At 42.6% G+C, this 27,007-nt stretch overlaps 1 protein-coding gene across 1 annotated transcript in view; it reads right to left on the bottom strand.

Moving 5' to 3' along the window:
• Positions 1 to 27,007, bottom strand: part of DSCAM (DS cell adhesion molecule) — a 643,763-nt gene that overhangs the window by 46,091 nt on the left and 570,665 nt on the right. Inside the window, exons 21-27 of the mRNA XM_077765486.1 lie at positions 17,653 to 17,806; positions 12,342 to 12,459; positions 10,820 to 10,983; positions 9,361 to 9,459; positions 5,606 to 5,794; positions 3,900 to 4,190; positions 435 to 611 (exon numbers count right to left, since the gene is read on the bottom strand). Coding sequence (XP_077621612.1) covers positions 435 to 611; positions 3,900 to 4,190; positions 5,606 to 5,794; positions 9,361 to 9,459; positions 10,820 to 10,983; positions 12,342 to 12,459; positions 17,653 to 17,806 — 1,192 coding nt within the window. The remainder of the gene's footprint in view (positions 1 to 434; positions 612 to 3,899; positions 4,191 to 5,605; positions 5,795 to 9,360; positions 9,460 to 10,819; positions 10,984 to 12,341; positions 12,460 to 17,652; positions 17,807 to 27,007) is intronic.

Here is a 27,007-nt window from a genome sequence, read left to right as displayed (position 1 = left end):
GGCTTCAGCTCAAATTTCTAATTTGGGAGTGTGTGTCTTCTGCCTCACAATGCTTTACCATAAGCCCTCAATTTCCGCTTCCCAGCAATAAAACAGTTCTCACTGTCACAGCAAATGTGATAGGGCTTTTTTAAAGGAAGCCACAATTGATGGCATCGCTAGAATGGCTGAGAATTAAAGGAAGCAGAGTTGCAAAACCCATGATAAAACAATTTTTTTTTTTTTGGCCTCCTGATGTCTAGGATTTAGGAGCCCGGTGTGAGGCTGACCCTGGCTCAATTCTGATTGTGCGAGTGGTAACCTGTGTGAGGCTTTACCCCCAAGGCTCTGTGGTCCTGCTGAAGGCACCTCACAGTCAGGCCATTGGGGGTTGCTGCCAGGCTGGCTTTCCAGCGACGGTGGTGCGTGCGGGTGACTGCGGGCCCTCCACTCACCTCTCAGCCTCTTCAGCCTCTGCTCCCGCCTCCTCCTTCTCACCACCAGCAGGAGCACAAACAGCAGCAAGACCCCCACCAGGATACAGGAGATGGTCACCAGCATCTTGAGCCCCTCATTGGTCGTCAGCCCTTCTTCGCTTTGCACAACGGACTTAGTGAGTGGAGGGATTGTACCTGAAAGCAGGGCCATGGTGTTAGATGACTATTAATGAAGACAGCATGGCGGAGGTTTTAGGGATGACGGTTACAAGAGGCGCACTGTGTGATCCAAGGGTGTCCGGGTGATGAGGAATGAGAGGAACTCTTTATCTAGGTCCTTGCTGATTCATTTCCTTTCTCACGCTCCTCCTCTGCCCAACTTTCAACTTATTTGACAGCACATCAACTCGGGATCTGCACAGAGGGTGAAGTGCGTTTCTTTGAAAGGGACTTCATTTTGCAATGTACTGCTGGGCGTAAGCACTTGAAAAGCACAATGTCCAGGCGAGGTGCTTTAAAAAGCCACATGCACCTACCTGGAATTGTCACCCTTAGGACAACTGATGGAGGGTGTTTGAAAAGCTGCACATCAAAGAAGGAACAGTAGGTCTGGCTGGTGGACAGGAGTCTGGAGGGAGACTGTACCAGCCACACTGGCTGAAAGAGCCCTAACATCCCTTTTTGTCTGGCTATTCACTTGCTTTTTATCACAGGCGTAAGACCAACTCTACTTTAGAAGCTCACATACAAGAGCTGTGGAAAACTTTTCAAAGAGGAAACATCTAGGTCCCCAAAGCACCCCCCTTAGTGATAAGGCATTTATTATACAGTATTATGAAATTCAAATTATTTAGAATCATAAGGAAGTGCCTAAGTAGACTGAACTCTGAGTTATTTCAAGCTGCTTTCTATGCAGAGGCTGCATACAATGGGTGCAGAGATTCCAATATACATCCCCACTTCGTGGGGTATGCATTCTGGCCCCTTCCATTACATAAGAGTCTCCAGCCCATTGTATTTTCCATGGTAAACAAGGGCCAGGAAGTCAGGGGCTTAGGAAAAATAATGCAAAAAGAATGTAATTCGTCCCTGCATAAACATGGTCTTCATCCTGCATTTAGAAAGTAGAGCAGGGATAAGAGAATCCAGTCCCCTATGCTACCTGCTGTGGCCAAGAAAAAGGTTCTTTCAACTGTGCGGTGTTTTTAGCTGGAAACCCAAGTCTGGGATACTCGGAACCCACGTAAGAGAAGTGAAGATGGTCTGCAAAACCAAGCAGCACAAGGACACATGCTTATGTTTGACTAAGGAAACAGCAGAAGCAAGAGTCAAAGAAAGAAGTGGAAGCAACTGAGGTCTGATTGGCATAGAGGTGAGGCTAACTGTCCACTTCTGTTTCTCCAAAAATCAAAGAAAAGTCTTCAGTCAGACATGACCAAAGAGATATTAGAGCTATATATCCAGGAGATCAGTTCAAAGAAACCCATAATCCTTTTCAAGGAAAATATAAGTATGTATTTTTATTTCCTACTGTGATAAAATGATCAGATTTCAGAAAATTAAATGTAGCTCACAGGACTTTTACACGATTGTAATCTAAGGTTCTGGATCAAATGAGAGCACCTCCCCCTGCTTTTTTTTTTTCTTAAGAAGACAAGCATTTAAAATCTGTGGAGTACTTTGTAAGTTTGAATCATAGTTTCAAATTCTGCACATGAGTGCTTTCTAATGAAAAGATTAGCGTGACCATATCACTGATGTGCACACCAAAACCCAGTGCCCTGGCAGCTCCACAGATTATAGAGAAGCTATGTGCCAGCATGTGATTATCTTAAGTCAATTACTGTAAACCAATAATCTAAAATAAGAAATACGCTTACTGCCCAAAACGGTACCTGCTAGCAGAGAACTTCGGGGGAACTCTTAACTGCAAAGTAAAGTGTTTGGTAAGTCAAAGTCCTTTATTTTGTAAGATCAAAGACTTAAACCATGTTGGAAGAGAAAGCTGATAGGAAGAGCTGCTCTCTGCCTGTGGGTGATGCTTTCAGATCACCCTTTAGCGACATCACTTGTAACTGAGGGCTGGTGTAACCAGTGTCGGAAGGCTTCCACCTGACGCCTTCTTCCTACATTCATGGGTCCCAGGCCTGAAGTGCTGAAGGCTAGTCTGGACTCTGGCTGAGGAGAACTTTGTGGAGAAATGGCCTTGGACAGGAGACTTGGGGGTGGTGTTCCAGAGCATGAAGAACTCGTTCGGGGCCATCTAGCACAGCCCAGGAGAAAATGGGCAAATGAGGATCCTAGTCCACATCACCTTGTTAGCCTCCTTTAGTTGTTTCCGAGGGCCCTTGGGTTCATGGACACTCTTCTTAGGATAACAGAGCCTCCACCCTAAGGAGGTTCTTGCTGAAGCAAGATCTCAAGTACACATGAGCAGAGGAGGGAACACCCTTCAGCCTACCTAGTGATGAAAAAAGTATTGGGATGTTTGTTCGGGTACAGACTTTCTGGGCTAAGCCATCCAGCACTGTGGTCTGACCTAATCAGTGGTATTGGCCAGAGGGCTCACAGGGGCAGGAGCGATGTTAAGTCAGGAGCTCCAAGCATCCCGATGAACTGTGGTGGGTGTCACCTTGTGACTGAGCTTCTCACTCACTCACTCACTCACTGCTTTTCCCTGAGTGAAAGTCACTGCAAAGTTACAGAAATCAGCACCAATATACTGCTATTTGAGACTTTCTAAAGTTCCCTGACCTCATAGCAATCAATGACACTCTACCTTTTAGCTTCACTGGGCTGGGCATTTGCTCAGATATGAATAAATGGCCTTTGATACTAGTTGTATGGAAAAAAAGGATAAAAATTTGTATCACTTATTTTTGATTGACTAAACATCACAAGATACTTCGCTTGGTTTTCAGAATGGTCATGCAAATTGCACGTGTGTGTATCGAGGGGGGACAGGACAGACACTAATATCTTATATTATTCTATTTTCATCAGTGCCTCCATTTCTGCTCAGGGACTAACATAAGCTCCTTTACCATGAAAACTGTTTCTGCACATGCAGTTTAAGGGCTAAATGAGAGCAAAGACGAAGTTATGTGGGTTGGGATGGGGTGGGGGAGGGGTGAGGAGACAACAAAGGCAGTGTTAGCTCACAGTCATTGACAAAGGCAGAGAACCACGTGTCTGGTAAGTGAACGTTAAGAATCCTTCAGCCCGAAGAGACATCGCTCCTGCACCAAGATGCCCTAATGAGACTCCCATTAGCCCTCTGTTTCTGGAACAGAGCCATGGTCATGTGAACACAGTGAACTAGGGAGCCAAACAGGGAGCTAGCAGAATGGCCCCAAAGCCTAAAGGGTTCTGTGGGCGCTGGTCACACTGTGACAAGGATGAATGTTGAATGGGAGAGGGACAGTAAGCACATGCATATGTCCTGTGACACAAACAGGAAGACTACAAAGCCAGCCAGCTTACTGCCATCGTAGTTGAGCGTGGCGAAGTTGGCCTGCTTCTCCGCACAGCCGGCGCTGTTGCACACTCTCATCTGCAGCTCGTACCAGGTGGCTTCTTGCAGGTCGTACAAAATGTACGACTTGGAGAGAGAGGTCCGCTGAGCTGTGGTCCAGACCGTGGTCCCGAAGGGTCTGTACTCAAGTGTGAAGGAGGTGATGGGACAGCCACCATCATTCCAGCCAATGAGGTTCAGCCTCACACGCGTGGTGTTGATGCTGGCGAACAGCTCTTGTTCCTTGGAGAACTGAGGCTCTGAAGGAGAATGCACAGTGGGGATCAGCTCATGGGATACACAAATGAGGGCTGTCAGAGCAGTCACACAGTTTCTTCTGGCTGCTTTCCCCACCTGGGTGAGGAGCTCAGTCCAAGTCTGGATCATAGGCCACTTGCAACATGTCCCCTATTTATAGGGACCTATGGGCCCATGGACTATCTCCAACCATAAAAACCTAGGTGTGAGAGGGAAAACTGGGTGCGTAGGGGTTATTTTTGTGTATCTTAGAGCTCATGAAGAGCAGTGCTATTTTCATGAATACATTTCCTTGAGTGGTTCTCTTTTTAATGTTTATTTATTTTGAGAGAGAGAAATAGCATGCGTGAGAGAGCACAGGAGAGGGGCAGAGAGAGGGAGAGAGAGAGAGTCCTAAGCAGGATCCAGAGTCAGCATGGTGCCTGATGTGGGGCTCAATCTCACAACTGTGAGATCATGACCTGAGCCAAAATCAAGAGCTGAGTGTTTAACCAACGCAGCCACGCAGGAGCCCCTCCATGACTGGTTCTGAAGGAATCAGTGCTGTGTACCCAGCTGACCTGTTTTACTCTCATGCGGATGGATCTGACTCAAGAGAAGTCTAGTTGGATTTGGGAGGTAGAAACAGGTGTCCCTTGCCATCCAAGCACTTCCAACTGGAGCCCAGAGGCCTAATAGATATGTTTCTGCATAAATCAATACCTCATCCTTTGAACCCTGGTCACGGCTTATCCAAAACTCTGGTGCCAGATCCAAAGAGTGCCTTTGCCTTCCTATCTCTAGCTCTTCTGCCATCCTGTGCACCAGATGGAGTCAGATATGAGGGGGAGCTACAGAGACTCTCTCTTCACTGCCTCACCTACACCCACGTACCACTGTACCCCTCCTCTTACTGGTGTCCTCAGATTGCAATTTCACCGCTGAGCACCATTTTCCCGCTGGGGTTCCTCTCCTCAAAGGTCCATGTTTCATATTAGAAACCAATTCATATTAAAGGTCAACAGTCACTTCCCACATGAAGAGTGGGGGAGGGGCGCTCTGAAGCAATGTGAAAGTTCTGGATAGAGGGGTCATGGGGTTGACTGAGGGAGAAGATCACACCAGAATAAGATGAAAGGCAAATGTCCTATTTCATGGCCGCCCAGCCAGGGCACTTTATGTTGGCACCATAGCCCTTGATTTTCAAATGATATTCCTCTTCTTCACTGTAGATGAGATAATGAAAAGAGAGAACCAGGATATTCTGTAAAGAACGGCCACCTCTCTCATTACGCTGTAATACTTCCCAGCCTGTTTCAGGAATAACAAAGTTCAAACTCACAAACAAGTGTGCAAATATATGATGCATCTTTTGGGATTCCAATCCCCCATTCAATCTCGAAAACGGAGGAAATGTAGAAGCAGAAGGCATACGCACCTTTCCCCAGTGTTTTCGCTTCTATGATTTCACTTATGCGCCCTGGGCCCACTCCATTCTGTGCAGTAAGAGTAAACTTATACCAAGTCCCACACTTCAGGTTTTCCAGGCGGTAAGAGCGCTCACTTGGGCTGATTGGAAAACTTCCCCACTGCTCACTGTTATCCTCGGAGTACTGCAGTATGTATCCTACAGAAAACAAGAGATCATCAAAGAGCATTGTTTCCTTTCTACTAGAAGTTTGCATTTTGTATAGGGTAAAATTCTCAGAATTCATGCATCTTTGGAAAAGAACATTCGAAGTCTCCCTGATTCCAGGAAATTCAACCTAGGCTAGGAGGAGGGCTGTGGTGATGCTTTCATTAGTAGTTAGGCCATACCAGTGTACAGTGTGGTGTATTGCTAATTGGGATGGTGAAAATAAAACCACTTTCTCCCTATTTCCTTTTAAAAGGTATAGCAGGGGCTCCTGGGTGGCTCAGTTGGTTAGGTGCCTGACTTTGGTTCAGGTCATGATCTCATGGTTTGTGGGTTCGAGCCCTGCGTTGGGCTCCATGCTGATAGCTCAGAGCCTGGAGCCTGCTTGGGGTTCTGTCTCTCCCTCTCTTTCTGGCCCTTCCCCTCTAGCAATCTTTTTCTCTCTTTCAAATATAAAATAAATCATTAAAAATTTTTAAGAAAAAAAGGGTGGAGCAGGCAGCAGGGAGAGGACACTAAATCTCTAGACATCTGGGCTCAGAGCACAATGCCTGAATCCTTGGGCATCATCATGATTGGAAGCTGAATTATTTTTAAGAGAACCAAAGTTCTGGAAAAGCTGGACCAATGTTATCAAGGGCATAGGAATCTCACCAATGACCCCCTACCTAGTCCACAACTACTAAGGGAACCAGCTCTAAATCCTGTAGCCATCCCAACATTTCAGTGGTAACCTGCTCCCCCTTTGTCTGAAAAATCCTTCCAAAAGCTCATCTCTACACATGACCACTATTACCTCTACATCTACTACCATAGACATCAACTGCCCATTTCTTGAGTGCTCACCATCTGCCATTAACTGTCCTCAGCCCATTACTTTCATTACCTCACCTAGTCCTCTGAGACTGTGATTATTGTCTCCACAGTGGGATGAAGACACTGAGGTTCAGAGAGGTTAGGGAACCATTCTAGGGCTCCATAAGTAAGATCCAAAACCCACATCAGACTCTGAAGCCAGCACTCCTGGCCCTTGTGATCACCGAACATTCCTCCTTGTTATGGCTTTCGTCCCTGTTACCCCAGCCTATTCCTGGGGTCAAATCTGTCTTGTTTTCTCTGTCCCTGTCTCCTCCACACTCATACCCCAACAACCCAGGTACCAGCCTGCCTGGTGCATGCTGTCCTCACACCAGTGAGGTATCTTCTACCACCAGACTGGTATCTTCCCTCCAGCCCGTGAGACTATTTTTAACACAGGCAAAACACTTCTCAGCTCCACAATACAGAGGCTCCTAACCCCACACTGGCAGCATTGAGTATTTTGCAGACCTCCCACACGGAGGTCCCCTGGCCTCGATTCTTCCTTCTGTGGTGAGGGTCTGCATTTTCCCTGTTCTTTGCTCCTTCCTTCCCCTCTGGTCTTCTGCAACCTTGGGGTTCCTCCTCCTTTCCCAGCCTCATTTGAGTGTTTCTTTTTTCTTTTTTTTTTAAGATTTTTTTTTTATGTTTTATTTATTTCTAGGAGAGAGAGAGGAACAGCAGGAGCAGGGGAGGGTCAGAGAGAGAGGGAGTCACAGACTGAAACAGGCTCCAGGCTCTGAGCTGGCAGTCAGCACAGAGCCCGACGCGGGGCTCGAACCCACGAACCACGAGATCATGACCTGAGCGAAAGTCGGACGCTTAACCGACTAAGCCACCCAGGCGCCCCACATTTGAGTGTTTCTATCTGCACCCCTCAAAGTTCTTTCAGTAGCTGACAGGTGGGTGAGGGATCTGTGAACCCCATGCTCCCAATGTCGTCTCCTGGGTTCCCCTCCAGCTCTGTGCAAACCACCTCCTTGCTGCCCTGAACATCACAGGGATTATATTTTCCTTCTAATTTCCTCCATCCAAGTCACATCTGGGAAGCTTTCCTAATACTTGGCAATGGGATCCCCCATGCCAATGGCCTTGGCCACTGTTGTGTTTCGCGGACCTCTGGTTGTTTTTGCTTGGAAACTCTTCATTATTAAAGTTGGTTTCATCTCCAAGACCTTCTACTCTGACACTTTCTGTACTACCTTTCCCCTGCTCTCACACTTATGAACCAAAACTTCATTTCATTTGAGCTTGGGGTCCTAGGATCCCTTGAACTCTTCCCTAGATGCCCCATTTTTTCCCATAACAATGTTCTCTAATGAGCCTAGAATCTTCGGGAGGCCATTTTCACCATTTTCACTCACTCCTATGACTTCTGGCCACACTTACCAGTCATCAGCTCTGGTAACCTGCGATCCACTTTACCTCCCAGCTGCCCAATACCACTTAAGGAAGTCATTAAACTGAAAATTGTGACCATCACAATTTGGTCTATTTATCTGCAGCTGGGGCCTCGCTCCCTCTTGGCAATGACTTTGTTGGTCTATTAATGACTCCCTGTGCATTTCACATGGCAGCTGTTACAAATCTTTCTCACTTTCCACACTCCTTCAAACCCGCAAACACATCCTCACCCCCCAATCAGCCAACTGTTTGTTTGTTTGTTAAAGGGAAGTTCCTCCCTTTCACTCAGTGGAGTGCTGATAAATATTTAACAACTGGCTGTTCAGGAAGGAAGGAAGGAAGGAAGGAAGGAAGAAAGAAAGAGAGAAAGAAAGAAAGAAAGAAAGAAAGAAAGAAAGAAAGAAAGAAAGAAAGGAGGGAGGGAGGGAGGGAGGAATGAAGGAAGAAATGGAGCCTTGACCAGTAGCATTTCTGATTTCTGTGGTGTACAAAAATCCCAGCCTGGGTGTAGTCACTGAGTGCAAGGTGAAGAAGAAGAGATGGGGCAGCTTGCTCTCGTGAGCTGGGAGGTGCTGACTCCAGCACTCCACTGGTTCTGCCCTGAAATGGCTCCCTATTTCTGGCTGTCTGCTCCTCACTCAGAAGAAGCATGGCCTCTGCCGTTGGAAATCCAAGCCCGCTATCCCCTCCCATGTGCTCTAGGACTAGCCCCCCACTGCTGTGCATCTTCAGTCTGTCCCTCTGGATTCTCTTCCCTTCCTGGGGCCACAGCTTGCTCAGTGTGAACATTCTTCCGACTCCATGAAGGCTAGAATTATCATGCTACTTCATTCCTCAGGACACACTTCCCATATTCTTTTCTACTATGGACTAATTACAAAAGCTCTGTGCAAATGGATCATTTCCCACTTAAATTCTACGTTCTCTATCTTTCCATGTTTTATAAGTTACAACAATAACTGTGGTTATTTGAATGAATGATTGAGTTCAGGAGTGAATGAATGGCAGAGTGTTGACAACATGGGAAAGAAACAGTATGCAGAATCTTGGGGGGGGGGAGAAATTAGCAAATTCTTTTTCTTTCTCTCTTTGTTAATCTTTCACTCAAATTGGATGCATAATGATACTTTTGTGAATGAGATGCCTTGGATGAAGGATGAGTTTCAGGAAATACCATAAAAATAGACGTGGCTTGCTGTTTAGGTAGTGGGAGAATTAATTATAACTAACACATAACAATTACATGATGAAGATGTGTCACTTATCACGATTGTGGACAACCTACTGCTTATTACCTCTGATGGAACTGCCCCCATTATCTCCAGGGAGCCACGAGAGGGTAATGGAAGAAGACGTTGTTTTGGACACTGTGAGCCGAGGCTGATCAGGTGGAACTAGATACGAAACAGTTTTTAGAAAACAAGAATTAGTTTTTCACATCTTTAATCTGCTTTAACAGCCATTTACCAAATCATTTTTTAACAGCCATTTATTAAATAAGTGTTTTAGGGTGCCAAAATATGCAATTCACTTCTGTCAAAATGTCTATTTAGTTGATGTCCTTGGTTAAAGAGACAGAGCAGACTGAATCTATTATTTAACAAAAATTCAACCACATTTCTACTTGAATTTATATCTAACTCATTTCCACATGGATTCCTTGAATTTCTGAGTTGTTCATCACTGATTGAAATCTTCTTTAAACTTACTAAGGATGCATGTATTACTCTGAATTTCAGCCATGACTCAAGTGAGAAAGATAAATGGCACCCGCTTAGCTGTTCTGTTCTCAGGGATGGGAAGTGGGGAGAGAGAATGGCTAGTGAGAAAAAGAATTGCAAAAGTTTCCACTTGTTAAGCTACTCCTCCAGGATGTAACACACACACACACACACACACACACACACACACACACTTCTGAAAATCAAAGGTGTGCCATTGAGTGGCTACACATGAACTTGCATACTCATTCAAGGATTGAAGAATCCATAACTTCTAACCAATGGGCCTCAATATTATTTTGGATCAGCACCGAAGACAAAAGCAGTGAAGAAACTCAGAATCACGTTATCCAAATTATATGGAAAGCTTCCCATAAAATGTCAATCTCTTTTCCTCTGAGAGAGGCCCATATATAGTAACTGAAAGGTGTGAAAAACTGACCTTCTCTTTAGAGTCACAATATCAGATCAATCTTCTAAAACACCATGAAATTCTCTTGGCTCCACTTTTCTTGAAACTCCAGATCAATTTTGCATTATTTTAAAAAAATATATTTACCCTCCTCCCCTCCTCTCTCACTGAGGACAATACTGATTTTATTGTTACTCACTGTGATTTATTAATAGAAAATAGAAAAGGTTAGGTAATTAGCAGATAAGGGTTATTTTTTGTTTGGCTTATTTTTTGTTTATGTTTTCTATGTTACACTTAACACCTGTGTAGAATAAACCATGCAATTGGCGGAAGCTACCTAGATGAACTTTCTTGGCGATGCAAAAATGTTAATACAAGATAATAACAATATATCTTTTATCCTTCTATAGTGTTATCTTTGGGACAATAAATGTTTTTATTTTTTTCAACTGTCAGCATTACAATTTTCAAAGTGAGCATGTATGTATTTTTTTGTAATAGAAAATAGCTATTAGCTCTTTAGAAAGGCTGATTTTTAAATTAGGTCAATATTACTCTTTGCAAATAGGCATGCATCTTAAAAAATCATTAAATAGAGCCCCCCCCCCAATCTTGTACCTTGTACTTGCAAATTTAAAATAATTTCATCTGATCCCCAGTTGTTATTGGCAATGCAGCTGTAATAGCCGGAGTCTTCCGCCTTCACTGTGCGGATAATGAAGCTCCCGTTGCTGAAGATGCTCCTTCGCCCATCAATCGTTACTAGGCTGGGTGTCCCGTTACTGCCTCACAGGAAGAAAAGGGCACAGATTAAAGAAATTACAATCCAAATTAGCTGAGACTGGGGAAAAGCATAAAGAGTCTTTTCTGAAGGAAACAACACATTTGGAACTAAACTGTGATTCTGCGACCTAAACAATCAAAAGACTGAATTTTGTTCTTTGTAAAAAAACATGCTATGTGGAAGTTAGCTCTGTGCTGGGTGCTTGGATTCTGGCTCTCACATCTGTCAATGCCCATCACATCCTTAATGGGTCTCTCTCTCCTCCACCATGTAGGCACCATGACTTCCTCTTGTAAATTCCCTCTAGGGCAGAAGAGCCATTCTGACCCAATCCCATAGGGACAAGTAAATTTGAGGGTCTCTTGTAGACTTGCTTAAATCCACAGTTGTTGATAATTTTGACAAAGAAAGTGGACTGTAGTTTCTCAAGAGGGTGATGACTTGGTACTAGTATAAATAGAGTTCCCTTGGGGTCATAACCGCATCCACAGTGGTGACTGTCCAGTCATCTAGGGCCATCCTCTCATCAGGCAGAATGCCTCTTGACCCTTGGGAGCTTATTAATTTCCTTGGATTAACTGATTTTATATTTATTTATTTATTTATTGGATTAACTGATTTTAAAAGACAGAAGAAAAGTGGTCGCTGGATCAAGACCATTATTTCAATAATTATATCTTTCAAGCGCTTTTGTTTGAAAATCGGCACTCTTCTGAACCCCTTTTATATCAAATCTCCATGCTCATTAGTGAATTCTCAGCCCTTTATTTATATCCCAATTTCTTCCTCTGAACAGAGAGAAAGCACTTAGAAAAGTTACAGGACTGAAAACATCTCACCCACTTTCTCCCTCCTATCTTGGCTGCTATTATTTCAATAGTTATTATTAAGTATGGAAAACCAGATTTTATATTAGCAAAGTCCTAATGCATTCCATTTCCTAAAGCCATTTCTCAGAGAAGTTGAGGTAGGGTTAGTTGGACCATTATCTTGGAAGGAGAAAAATGGGTCCCGGTTCTCATAGGATGGTAGGAGCATTCATCTTGATTATAGAGGAAATTTACATGATAAAGTGAAGAGATCATTGGGTTGGTTAGACTATTTTCCTCTCAAGCATTCTGTTATGATTTGAAAGGCTCTGAATTCACAGAAGATTGATACAGCACACCAAAACCTTTCAGTGCTAAAGCCAAGATCTGCCCCCTACCCCAACTTCCTCTCCATTAGAAGACTTGGTGTCTCCTGGAATTTTCCTGAGTAGAAATGAATATAAAATAAGACCACTAGACCCAACCTTGTATGTCTGATGCATTGTCTTAGAGTTTCACTAAAGGCATACATTAGGTTACTGGTTACCTGTCTTTCATCCATTTTACTGCAGGAGAAGGGTCCCCAACAGCTTTACAAGGTAAGGCGATGTCTTTCATCCATGGGGTAGTCACTGTGCCACTGAAGGTCAGGATTCGTGCTGGAGCTGGAGCACCAAACACAGCAGAAGCCCAATTGCACCACGGCTTTATCTACACAGAGGCTAACATGACCTTTCCCAGTATAGTAACACCCCCCCAAGAGCACGAATGCAGCACAGCCAACTGATGTTACACATGTCAACACTATTCCATGGTATCAGGATGTGTAAAAGGATTGTCTTCGTAAAAATATACAAATACCTGAAAATCCCTATTGGAGCATTTCCCCTTTCTATTGACTAAATATGAAGAACCCAAATGAAATATTTAGGTCTTCACAAGCTCAGTAGCCCCAAGCTGTGTTTTCTATGAGACCAATTATTTGTAGAAGCACTTTATTAAGCAATTTATCTCAACACCAAAAAAACACACATTAAAATATACTTTTAATATTGGAGAGAATAGGCAATACAGAGCATAAAGCCCCAAAAGATGGAGAAGTAAAACTGGAACCACTTCTATTTATCAATTTTATGGTACTTTCCCAACTTTATTGTATCAATTTGATCTTCAGCACAAACGTTAAGGACAATGTGTGTTTTCAGAGTGGCTTCTCTTGAAGAACAACTGTTTGCTTGGGACAGTGATTCAGATGCTCCAACGGGAGCATCTGTCAGAGGCATCTGGTATCGGAACTGTCCCAAAGCAGCAAGAGAAGAGAGGAAAAAGCCCAGTGCACCTGTGTCATCGGAGGTCTCCTTGAAGACCGAGGAACCAGCACTGACAGGTTCCTAGTACTACCTTCTTGAGCAAGACACAGAAGCTGACACCAAGACATAAGTCTTCTAGAAGCAAAACAATGTGCCCCACCTTTGCTATACATTTTGATACTGCTTTCTGGGATGCTCCCTCTAGAAGCTCAGCCAGGCCAGACACACAGACACAGAAACCACATATGGAAGGTAGCCCCAATCTGGTTATGGACCCATAAAGATGGGACCAGTGTTGGGATCCTGAATCATTTAGAACTTGATGGTTTGGGCTGGCCAATGGGCATGGGGAGCAGACTCCCCAGGAAAGCCCTAGAATTCCAGGAAAGATGGACCAAGTCATTACAGAGGCATCTTGGTCTAGAACACAAGCCTTGGTCATAAGGTCTACCAAACAACTCTTATTTTCATTGTTCAGAGCGCTGTGGGCCAGAACTGAGACAAAGAGGACATGCAGGTGGGTTCAGAAGCTGAGCCTGTTTTGTGCAGCAAATATTACAGGAAGCTCTTCCTTTTTAGAGCAGAGCCTTCAGGATGGCTCATGGACGGCACACTTTCACCATGGTATTCTAAGGTGGAGACCACTTTTTCAGTCAGTGACATTATTTTTTATTGAAACTAAAATACCTTGGTCAGGTGGCATTGGATTTCTGGCATTGGTGGTTTGTCATCTTCCATTTCAAATCTTTCAGACCATTCTTTTATATGATGAGGAATATTTTTGCAGCAAAACTGGGATGATTAGGAAATCTGGCTAGAGTTAGGGACTTTCAAGCATTTTAACGTACCCCTTCCTACTGTAAGGAACATATTGCATGTTGAATCCAGAAGTTACACACATATTGGGATGTGAATGAAAACAAAGTGCCTTAAATTAACACTTACCATGTTTCATGCATTCTGATCTTTGGTACATTTTTTCTTTCAAGTCAGTCTAGACTATTTGACTCTATTCCATTTTAATGCTTTAATATACTGGCCTTAAAATCAGTTCCAGGCCTTATGAACAATTGCTCATCAGCACTTTGAGCAATATAGGCCAGAATCACTTCATCTTGAAGCCCAGCACTCCCAGTTTGTAGAATTAAGGCCCATTTGTGGCAGCTGGAATGTAAAGGGTCCTCATCTGAAATTCCAAGACTAAGCTACAGAACTCACCAGATATGGTTTTCAAAAGGGAGCAGTCAAGGGAATCGTCTAGAGTCTCTGTTAGAAACACATATTCCTATGCTGACCTGTGATTCATGGATCCTGGATGAGTTTAAGGAGTCTTAACGTGCACCTCAGGTGATTCTGAGATTCAATTCCACCTGCAACTGGACATCCTTTCTGGGCTCTGTACTGCTCGACCCTGGTCCTGGGCTCCTTCGGGATGGTTTTCCTCCAGGACTGGGTCCATGTTTCCATTCTGCCACTTCGTACATGTAACAGCAGTCCTTTTTGTGACCTTAACTCTAGAGTTTGGACTTTGCCACCTGCTGATAGATTTGCCACTGCTGCTGCCTGCATCCATCTCCCAGAAACTACAGGATAATCTGGACCAGTCTCCTTGGGCTGCTGGCAGCTTCTCTCCAGCTTGATCCTGTCAGCCTTTGTGGTTTGCCGGTGCCTGGGGCTTCTGGGTGGAGGTTTTTAGCCAGAACATCTGCTCCATGCCTAAGCTGTTCCTTAGCTCAGCCGTTTTCTGGAAAACCCATCTGGATCAAGCCTAACTCTGAGTGAATTCCACTTGAACATAGGAAACCGAACATTTCTGGAGAAATCCATACAACAGAGAATTTAGGGCCCACCATACATTTACAATCACCGACCTCAACTGACCTGACTGCTCTGCCCTCCAATCTTACTGTTTTGTTAGTAAGTTCCTTCCTATTTTTCTGCAGTGATAATTTCCTACTGTCCTTCCTTTTCTCAAACTCCTTTCTCCACCACACCCCAAATCGCCTAATGGTTGGCAGAGGAAACAGAAAACTCAGGTTGGGAACTCTGCCTTTCCTGTCTTCCTCCAAACCTCAGTCCTGTGGCCCCACCCTCNGGACTTGAGTCTTCCCATTGCCATGCAGACATGTTCTGCTGGCTGACATATTAGCCCAGAGCCTTTCCTTAGGTGAGGCCCATCCTCACTCCAGCTTGTGGCTTCTTCCAGGTGATGTGTGTTTGGAGAACTTTCTACCAACTAGGTCTGCTTCCTCAACTCCCATCTATTCTGTCCCCTCAACCAGCTCCCATCCCCATGAAATGGCTCTCAAGGTCAGCAAGGTCCTTTGTGTGGCCAACCCAAGGGCACTTCTAGTCTTGTTTCCCTTGACCTTCTAGCAGCTGTTGCCATGGTGGACCACTCCCTCTTTTCCAAAACATCTCTGTTGATACCACCTCACGCCAGTCAGAGTGGCTAAAATGAGCAAATCAGAGAACTCTAGATGCTGGCGAGGATGTGGAGAAACGGGCACCCTCCTACACTGTTGGTGGGAATGGAAACTGGTGCAGCCCCTCTGGAAAACAGTGTGGAGGTTCCTCAGGAAACTAACAATAGAACTCCCCTAGGACCCAGCAATAGCACTGCTAGGAATTTACCCAAGGGATACAGAAATGCTGATGCATAGGAGCACATGTACCCCAATGTTCATAGCAGCACTCTCCACAATAGCTAAAACATGGAAAGAGCCTAAGTGTCCATCAACGGACGAATGGATCAAGAAGATGTGGTTTATCTATACCATGGAATACTACATGGCAATGAGAAACAATGAAATCTGGCCATGTGTAGCAACGTGGATGGACCTTGAGGGTGTTATGCTGAGCGAAATAAGTCAGGCAGAGAAGGACAAATATCATATGTTTGCACATATAGGAGGATTAGGAGGAACTTGACGGAGGAACAAGGGGGAGAAGAAGGGCGGAAATGGTGGGGGAAAGGGAGAGAGGCAAACCATGAGAGACTCTTGAATGCTGACAAAAACTGAGGACTGATGGATGTGGGGGGGTGGGGATGGGCATGGAGGAGGACACTTGTGGGGATGAGCACTGAGTGTTATGTGGAAACTAGTTATTTGACAATAAACTATTTGTAAAAAAAAAAAAGTCTCAAGAATAAAAAAAAAACAAAACACATCTCTGTTGAGTTCCAGGCCTGGCCCTCCTGGCTATTCTCTTGCTTGTCTGGCCTCACCGCTTCCTCTCTTGTAGCCCATGTGCCTCAACCTCCCCAGAGAAAGCTGATGTTCTGCAGAGCTACTCCTGGACCTGGAGGTACTCCTGGACCCGACTCTGTCTCCTGGGTAGGCTCTTCACATCCCAGGTATGGGGATGTCTGAGTGCTGACCCCTCTCCATCTCTCCTCTTGAGAAAAAGGACTTTTCCCACCACCTGCCAGACACTGAACACACAGAGGCAGAGGAGAGGTAAAGCTACTGCTAAGTTGACATTTCATATTGCTGGTTTGCTTTTATCCCACTGTGCCAGCCTTAGGTCCATTGATAGTCACTGTTTTCTAAATGTGAGAGTGTGTGTGAGGGGTGGCTGGATATCATAATCACAGATTCTAATAGTAAAAAAAAAATCCACCAATTTATTTATCTTACCAACAATATATTTACTTTCTATCTGTAATTGTGTTCAAAATGTGACAGCATTCTCTTTTTCCCTTACTACGCTATTCTGCCTCCTTCTTAGTGTCACATTTATAAGCAAGTTAGCATGAGCTCTTAGAGGTAAAATTGGAATCTTGGAATGTTCTCTTATGTTCTCTTTGGGGCACCTAGCAGCCTTGTTAGTAATAAATTGCCAATGTGGTATATTCCAAAATCAGGGGACATCTCCTGCTAGCCTGGAATTGTGATATTAGTACACTTACTTGTGAGAAGTGCTAATTTAGTGGTTCCCTAAACACTGGGTGGTAGCAATTACCAGAAGTAGAATAAGAATATCCTGTGACTATATGTGCTTTCAAAGGACCAGTATAACAACTTAGTGTGAAGGTACTATATTCATTTTTAGGAACTTTTTGTTCTTTGGTGACTCGGACTTCCCACTATTAATTATCTTGCTTATAGTGTTTTATCACTGGAAGAAGGACTGAAGATTTTCTTATATTCATAAGTCTCCAAAATAAACATTCTCTTTAAGGAGTATGATCCTTGATTTTGATGAAAGCAGAACTTCCTTAGGGAATTACTATGGAGTGATTTTCACGTACCCAAAGGGATGAATGGGGCGGGGGAACTCTTTTTCTTTGTTTTCCTTAAGGCACTTTGAATTGTGGAGCCACTCACCCTTAGTGCTGTGTTCACTTCTAGGAGGATTCTTTTCTGATTTGCACAAACGCCCAGTGCCAGCTAGCAGCAAACTTATTTCTTAGGCAGAAATGTTATGTGATGTTCTGATTTTCTGGAGATTTTTAGGGCATTATAAGCTTTATTTCTGAGAGAACAGGGATTTAAACACAGTCCAATTACGATGGGAAATGAGGTCTTTACTACATTGGCACACCTTTCGCTAATGGCTCTACCGTGATGATTTCACTGCTGTTTCCTCTCCCGGCTGAAGTCACTGCTACCACCCAGACACTGTACTGACGGTTCCGACTCAGGTTGGGAATTCTGTAGGAAAATGAGTCAGGAGAGGCTTCAAACTCGCTGATCACCTGTGAGAGGAGACATAAATGTTTCCACATTCAAGGAGGCAAATGGGACAAATGGATTTACTAAAGATGTGGTTATCAACATATCATCTATCCTAACAAACAAAAATCACCACTAATCCTTTTTTTTTTTTTTAAAGGCTGGAATATATTGATATGGATACTGATGTCTCATATACACACATGGAGAGTTTACAGTTTTCTATGCAGCAGCTTTGGCAGCTACCAATGTGTAGTTTAGCCATTTACATTACAGGTCGTGGCACATATGATTTTGGCTGAGATAAAGTAACAAAAACAGATTTACCCTCTTACCCAAAACAACCCAAGAACACACAGATTATATGAAACCACAGTCTCAAGGGTATTGGCTAAGGCAATGAAGGACAGAGATCTCTGAAATATGGAAAACAAATGAAGTAAGCTTATGATTGCAGGGTTTTTACATTTTTGTGAAAGTCTCCAGGGTGTGGCACAGAGAAGGAGCCCAGAAGGAGCCCGGCCACTTCCCTGAGGTAAGGGTTCACACCTGAGAGACTGAGAGGAAGCTGGAGCTCACAGGATACAGCTACATGAGAGAGCGCTCGAGGGTTCTGAAGAGGGTCCCACCTGGGAATTCTGCCAAGCAGATTTGTGCAGGTATTTAAGGAAACTACCAGAAACTAGGGAAACAACTACCATAATGGATTGGAGGTCAAGGTGCCCAGAAATTACACAGGGCTGGGAATAATGCCTGTTCCATCAGCCAAATTAGAAGCCCTCAAAATTCACAGGGCATTGGATACAGTCCATACGGGTCTTACCTTGGTGGTGGGGAATAATTAGGTCTAGACTGAACACCGCACTGGTATTGCCTAACAAATACTAAAAGCAAAATTCATATAGATGATATTATTACTAAGTAACTTAACTGCCTCCCAGAACAAAAGTCAGAATATTTATAGCAGTAAAAATATTCAGTACCCGAAAAGGTAAAATTGGTAATGTTTGACATCCAATAAAATTTTTCCACATATGAACAGCCCAAATATCAACTAGCGAATGGGTAAACAAAATGTATTGTATTTATACAAGGGAGTATTATCCAACAGTAGAAAGAAATGAAGTACTAATACATGTTTAGCTTGGATAAATCTTGAGAATATTATACTAAGTGAGAAAAGCCAATTACAAAAGATCACATATTTATGATTCCCTTTTTACAAAATTTCCAGAATAGTCAAATCCATAGAGACAGAAAGTACACTAGTGGTTGTTAGGGGCAGGGTAGAGTTGGGACAGAATGGGGAATGATTGCTATAAGGTATAAGATTTCTTTTGGGGATGAGGATGAATGTTCTAAAATTAGATAATAATGGGGGCTGTGTAATTCTGTGAATATACTAAAAGCCACTGAATTGCATACTTTAGAAGCATGAATTTTATTGTAAGTGAGTTATATCTTTAAAAAGCTATTAGAAAAAGATTTCAGGAATGCAGAAAACCAGAGAAACATTTCTTTCATAAAGAAGATATAATTCAATCAAACCTAATTGACCTATAATTGACACCAATGTTAAATTTAGCAGAAATGGGCATTGTAACAGTTATTGCAATTGTATTATGGCTGTATTGTAACCATAGATATCCAAGAATTTAAATAGATCCATGAATGAAATAAAAACACCCAAGTCAAAATTTGAGATGCAATTACAATATGTGAAATGAAAAATACACTGGATTAGATTAACAGCAGTTTAGACTTGCAGGGAAAAAAAAAGGTCAGTGAACATGAAGATATATTAATATATGAAACACAGAGAAAAGACAGTGCTAAACTTAGCAGAGCTTTAGCGAGCTATGGAACAACATCAAGCAGCCTAACATACATGTAATCCCTGAAGGAGAGAAGGGAGGCATGACAGAAAAATGTTTGATAAAATAGTGACTGAAATTTTCCCACATTTCATGAAAACCATGAACACAGATAGCAAGAGTCTCAATGAAGCTCAGCCACAGAAATATGAAGAAAACTACATCAAGGCATATCATATCATAGCCAAATTGCTCAAACCACTGATAGGAAATCTTAAAAGTAGTCAGAGGCGGGATATGTTATATGTGGAGGAACAAAAACAATGATGTCAGAAGACTTCTTGTCAAAAACAATCCAAATGCTACTATGAACGTCTTCCCCAAATTTGTACATTGAAACCTAATCCCCCAAGGTGATGGTAGTAGGAGGTGGGGCCTTTGAGAGCTGATTAAGTCAGGGTATTAGTGCCCCTATAAAAGTGACCCAAGAAAGCTCCCGTGCCCCCTTCCACCATTGAGGACACAATGACAAATCTGCAATTCAGTAGAGGACCCTCATCATAACCCCACCATGATGGCTCCATGATCTTAGATATTCAGCCTCCAGAACCATGAGAAATAAATTTCTGTTATTTATGAGCCACCCAATCTATGGTATTTTTGTTATGGCAGCCTGAGCTGACTAAGACATCAAGTAAGAAGACAATAGAACAACATTTTTAAAGTACTAAAAGAAAAAAAAAAGTCAACCTAGAATTCTATACTCAAAAAACATATATTTTAAAACTAAAAAGAAATAAAAACTTTTTCAAAATATAAAAATCTGAAAGAATTAATTATCACCAGATCCACACTACAAGAAATGTTAAAGGAAGTCTTTTGGTGGGAAGGAAAGTGTTACCAGATAGAAATAAAAATGTAAACAAAGGAGTGTAAAGTACCGGAAATGGCAATTGCGTAAGTAAATATATGATTTTATCTTATTATTTAAATCTCATTAAATATAATTGATAATCAAAAGACACAGTGACACATAATGACACAGTGTGGGGTTTACAACACCGATAAAAGTAAAATGTATGACAACAGTTACACAGATATTAAGAAGGGAAAAAGTGGAGGCATACTATGATATGATCCTTGTACTGTATGTGCAATGTGCAACATCAACTGAAAGTATAAAATGATAAGTTAAATATCTATGTGATTTCCTAAAGAAATCACTGAAATTACAAAATAAAGAGTAAAATAAAGCTAATGAGCCAGCCAAAAAAATAAAATGAAATTATAAAAAATATTCAATTAATCCAAAAAAGTAAAAAAAGAAAAGAAACAAATATGACAATAAAAAATCAAGTAGCAAGATTATAGATTTAAATCAATATCAATAGATCAATAGTTATATTAAGTGTAAATGATCTAAAATCCTAATTAATAGCAGAGGTTGTAAGAATGAATATAAAAGCAATATACAACTATATGCTGCCTACAATAACTCTTTTTCAAATATAAAAACACAAGTATGGGGCGCCTGGGTGGCTCAGTCGGTTGAACATCCGACTTCGGCACAGCTCATGATCCCATGAACTGTGGGTTGGAGCCCCGCGTCGGGCTCTGTGCTGACAGCTCAGAGCCTGGAGTCTGCTTCGGATTCTGTGTCTCCCTCTCTCTCCTCCTCTCCCTTCCTTGTGCTCTGTCTCTCAATGCTTCTCAAAAATAAACATTAAGACATTTTTTGTGGGGGGGTGCCTGGGTGGCTCAGTCGGTTATGTGTCTGACTTCGGCTCATGTCATGATCTCACAGTTTGTGGGTTCGAGCCCCGCGTCGGGCTCTGTGCTGACAGCTCACAGCCCGGAGTCTGCTTCCAATTCTGTGTCTCCCTCTGTGACCCTCTCCTGCTCACACTGTCTCTCTCTCTCTCTCTCCGAAATAAATAAAACATTAAAAATTAAAAAAAATTTTAAATAAAAAAATAAAAACACAAGTATGTTAGAAATAAAAGGACAGAAAAACTATACCATACTAATACTAATCAAAAAGAAGCTGGAGTGGCTATGTTCATATCAGGCAAAATAGATTTATGAGTAAAGAATCTTACCAGTGCTAAAGATGGTAATTTCATAATAATAAAGGGATCCATTACTCAAGAGGACATAACAATCCTAAACAATTATGAGCTTAACGACAAAGCTTCAAATTACATGGAGCAAGAACCATGGAATGTCAAGGAGGCATAGACTCAGACAGGTACACCTCTTCTTAGAAGAAGCCATATAAGACAGGCAGGCTGATCTCAGATCCATTTTACAGATGAGGGATGCTGTGGATTGAATGCATGTGTTCTCCCAGAATTCATATGTTGACGTCCTAATCCCTAAAGTAATGGGATTTGGAAGTGAGGCCTTTGGGAGGCAATCAGGATCAGATTGGGTCATGAGGGTGGGGCTCTCATTATAGAATTAATGCCCTTCCTTATATAAAAAAAGGAAGAGACACAAGAGCTTTCACTCTTTACCATCTGAGGACACAGCAAGAAAGTGGCCCTCTCTAAACCAGGAAGACAATGGGCACTGCATCTACTGGACCTGGATCTTGGACCTCCAACCTCCAGAACCCTGAGAAGTAAGTGTCTATTGTGCAAACCACTCAGGGTGGTATTTTGTTATAGCAGCCCAATCAGACAAATACAAAAATTAGTACTGATAGCAGGGTGTTGCTGTAACAAGCACCTAAACATGTGGAAGTGGCTTCGGACTGGGTAGAGGTGGAAAGAGTTTTGACGTTGATGCTAGAAAAAGCTACGATCCTGTGAAGGGCCTGTTAATGATGATTCTGGTGAAGGATCACAAAGAAGGAGAGAACTGGAGAGAGTCTGCCTCTTCTTAGAGAACACAGAAATGATTACGCACAGGATGTGGGTATAAATGTGGGTGGTAAAAGCCATTTTAGTGAAGCCTCAGATGGAAATTGGGAACGTGTTACTGGATAATGGGAAAAGGTGATCTCTGCTATAAGGTGCAAAAAGTTTGCCTGGATTATGTTCATGTTCTAGTGTTTTGTGGAAGGTCTAATGTGTAAGTGATAACATTGGACACTTAGCTCAGATTTCTAAGTGTGGCTCCTCCTGACTGCTTATGGTAAAATGCAAAAAAGAGAAATGAATTGAAGAAGGAATTGTTAAGCCGAGAGGAACCACAACTGAAAGATTTGGGAAATTCTCAGCCTAACAGTGTTGCAAAAACAGAAGAAAGTGTGTTTGGATGAGAACATTAAGGATGTGGCCCAGCAGCCCTGTGGTGAGGAGATGGTGTGGGTGTGAGCTATGGACTGAAAGCAGTCACACCAGCAGGAAAATTTCCAGTTTGAACCTAAGGAGACGGAGATGGGATAGAAGTAAAGAGAGCGGAGTTCTTAGATTCTACAGAACAGGATGGTAGAGCTACTTGGCCCTGAACTTGTGCTGTTCTTCAAGAAAGGGGAAGAATGGCTCTGAAGGATATTCAGAGATCATCAGGGTCACTGCCTTGGTTTCAACAGGCCAGACAGCCTCCACCTAAAGCCTTGGGGACTGAACCTCCCAGAGCTGAGTCAAGGAGAGCCTTGTCCAGCAAAGCCTTGCATAACTGCAAAATGGATAGAGCCTCTGTATAGAGCCACAGCATGGGCAGAGCCCTCCTATGTAATCAGGGAGACATTGCAATCCCAGAGGCCTCAAGGGCAGAGCATTGAACCAAAGAGGAATATTCTTATTTTTTAAGATCCAGTGGGATCTGCCTTGCCAAGTTTTGGGCTTCCTTGGGAACCATCACTCCTTCCTTCTTTCCTATTTCTTCCTTTTGGAATGGGAATGTCTACCCTATGCATGTCCTGATTGTATTTTGGAAGCACGTAATTTGCCTGGTCTCATATGTTCATGGCTGGAGTGGATTTTGCCTCCAGATGAATGTACCTGGAGTCTTACTCATATCTAATTCAGCCAGTATGTACATGAGACTTTGGACTTTAAAGTAGATGTTGGAATGAGTTAAGACTTTGGGATCTACTGGGATAGAATGAGTGTACTTTGCACTTGACATGGACATGGACTTTGTGAGGTCAGAGGCAGAATGGACTGAATGTTTGTGTCCCCCAAATGCATATGTTGAAATCCTAATTCCCCAATGTGATGATATTATGAGGTGGGGCCGTTGGTAGGTAATTAGGTCATGAGGGTAGAACCCTCATGAACAAGATTTATGGCCTTATAAGAGGATGAAGAGACAACAGGTCTCTTTCCTCAGCTCCCTCTCTGTTTGCTATACAATGAAAACTCAGGAAAAAGGCCCACACCAGACACTGAATCTGAGGGTGCCTTGATCTTGGACTTCCCAGCCTCCTGAACTATGAGAAATAAAGACCTGCTTATTTAAGCCACCCAGTGTGGTATTTTGATATAAAAGTGGGACCTGGGCGAAGAAACAAAGGTGTAGACAGAGTAAGAGTCTCACTAAGGTCAGAGTGGCAGAAAGGGTGGACAGAGGTTCAAGCTCAGTGCCGCTGGCCCAAGTCCAGTATTGCCATTTACAAGCAACCAGACACATGAAGGGCTTACTTTTACCCTTGTAAGTTGTAGGTCATTAGGCTGCATGAATTGCAATACCAGCTCTATAATTAATCAAGGGGTGCAAGTGTTAACTCTACCTGTTCATTGTCATAGATGTCATGCTCACTCAATAAAAAATAAAGTCAGAGAATTTCCCATTGTCCATTATTTGACTTCTGTATACACAGTGTCATATGATTAAATGGAGAGAATAGGGCTCTTGCGCAAGTTCCTCAGGTGTGTGCACACGCTTTAATGTGCATGCACTATTGTTACCCTACCTGGACCCATCATCACCCCACCCCTCACACATGCCTGGCTTGTCTTGTGTTCAGAAAATCATGGGAAAATCAGATCCTTCTAGAATTTCAGGGGGGAATTTGGCTTGTTTCTTAACAATCTGATGAGACAATCCCAAGACTGTGTGCATTTGTATTCTGTAATGTTCCAAGGCTATGTTGTTGCCAAATTAATTTTACAAAGCTTAATGATGTGCAAATTAAAACAATTGCTCCTACTGAACATTAAGCATCAACAGAGCATGAAAATATATTTACAAAATAAGGATTTTCTGTGAAGAGCACATAGCTTTTAGTTAAAACTCAATAAGCATCCTGTCTGAAAGGTACAATTTGTTCTTGACTACGTCCAAACTAAGCATTTTATTTAATTTTTACCTGCAACACAAGGCATGGATGAAATCAATGATAAAAATACAATTTCTCATGCAATAATATTTGTTTCACTATTTATATAGAAGATCATCCAAAGCTAAAGTAAACAGATTTATAGAAAATTCTTCCTGTTGGAATGAAATGTCTCTATAGATTAGGGTGAGAAATAATAGTCTGGCTGTTCAGAAGTTCCTATTTTTTTTGGGAAATTGAGATGCATTGGTGTTATCTTCCTCTGATACCAGTCTATTCCCCTATCGCTGCCATAATTAGGCACAATTTTTTGTATCTCATAAGTGTAAACCGAAGGTTGCCAACTGAACAATTTAAACAATAGAAGAGTTGATTTGTTTTCTTCATAATATATGTAACTGGGTATTAAATGTGACATTTCCTGTTGTCTTAACGTTTTAACAATGAGCGTAACAAGTGAGAATCATCCTAAAGATGCTGATAACCTTCTTTCCTAACTACAAACATGAGACCAATCAGCATGGCTTTCTAATTCTGATATCTTGTCCATCATCTATCTCTGGGCCCCCTCAAAGGCTAAGTCAAGAATAGGATGTTCTCGTTAAGAGAATTTTGTGCATTCCCACCTAGGAGTGCTGGGGGTTTGAAGCTTGAACCAAACCACTCAGAGACCTTGGAGTCTGGAAGAACATAGAGACTGGTGAATCACACCTTGAAGAGGCCAAAGGCTACGCAGAGTGGCAAAGGCCAGTCTTGCTCCCAGCAGGAGAGCAGGCTGCTGGGGCTGGCTGTCACTTCCAGCATGGTGGGTTAAGGATGCTTCCATATGGGCCCTGAGGAGAGAGCAAGACTGGAGGTCTCCAGCAGTGTAAGGTGCCTCCTCCAGAGGGGTGTACTGTGAATTTCATAATCATTTACCCATAGATGGTGCGTAATTCAACCATTGTTAACAAGTCCAAGAGGTGACAACAGGTAAGAGAATAAGAGCTAAATGGGATGGGGTGCCTGGGTGGCTTAGTTTGTTAAGCGTCCGACTTTCGCTTAGGTCATGATCTCACAGTTCGTGGGTTTGAGACCCGCGTCGGGCTCTGTGCTGACTGCCAGCTCAGAGCCTGGAGCCTGTTTCAGTCTGTGACTCCCTCTCTCTCTGGCCCTCCCCTGCTCATGCTGTCTCTCTCTCTGTCTCCTAGAAATAAATAAACATTAAAAAAAAAAAAGAGCTAAATGGGAAAAAAAACAATTCATCCAGGGTAGTAAAGCAAATCTATTTGTTCAAAGCCTTCCCTTTAATGTTCAGTCAAAAATGCAGGTTCTGAGAAAGAGGGGGGATGAATATTGCTTCCTTATGAGACATTTTCCTCAATATTTTGTATGAGATATAATAACTGATTATATTTACCTCCTATCAGCTGCCCTATTTTGGACACTAGATTTCTCAGTGCAATGATTTAACCACATTTGAGATGACTTGCTAATTTCCATGTATATTCCATCCTGGGTTACTGCCTCCCAAACTCTGGGGATGATCAGTGAGAAGGGATCCATTTTATTTCCAGATTTCTCCTAATACTTCAGCTGCAATGATGCATCAGAGATTTGAAGCACTGGGAGAGTGGAGGGAATAGAATGGGGCCAGGGAGCTTCTCTCTGAAGACAGAAAAATTGTAGTCAAAGAAAAGCACCTTCCAAATGAGGGTTCCCAGGATTAATGAATCAGAAATGGCAGAAGGAGAAATTGGTGGGGAGGAAAGAGAGACACTTTTCTCAATATTTAAATATTTAAGCCTCTAAATATTTAATTTTCTGCTGGCAGATCTATAACTCTGTCGTCTCATCTTCAAAGTTAAGACAGAGATATTAGCCACTCTAGAAGATTTGATTATGCCTACGATATGAATTAATCTTGAGTGGATCACTATAACTGGGTTGATAAGGGATCGCCAGAGGAATAGGAAAGTTGGGGACAGTCAAGTAAACTCACTGAACTACAAATCTCTCCTTTGGTTCTTGCAAAGAAAAGGTATGCAAGAGCTCTTATCATCATGCCTCTAATGGGGAAACCTCATACAGAGTCACTGTGCTTTAATTCACAGGCATTTACTGAGTTCAAGTCCAGTGTACAGACTGTGAGGTAAGTTCCTGCCCCAAAAAGAACAAGAAATGATCCTGGCTTGGCAAAC

The sequence above is a fragment of the Crocuta crocuta genome, unplaced genomic scaffold, assembly GCF_008692635.1.
Source record: "Crocuta crocuta isolate KB4526 unplaced genomic scaffold, BGI_CrCroc_1.0 scaffold84, whole genome shotgun sequence".
NCBI classification, from domain to species: Eukaryota; Metazoa; Chordata; class Mammalia; order Carnivora; family Hyaenidae; genus Crocuta; species Crocuta crocuta.
Note: the sequence above shows the minus strand (reverse complement) of the source record. Positions and strands in the feature narration are given on the sequence as shown.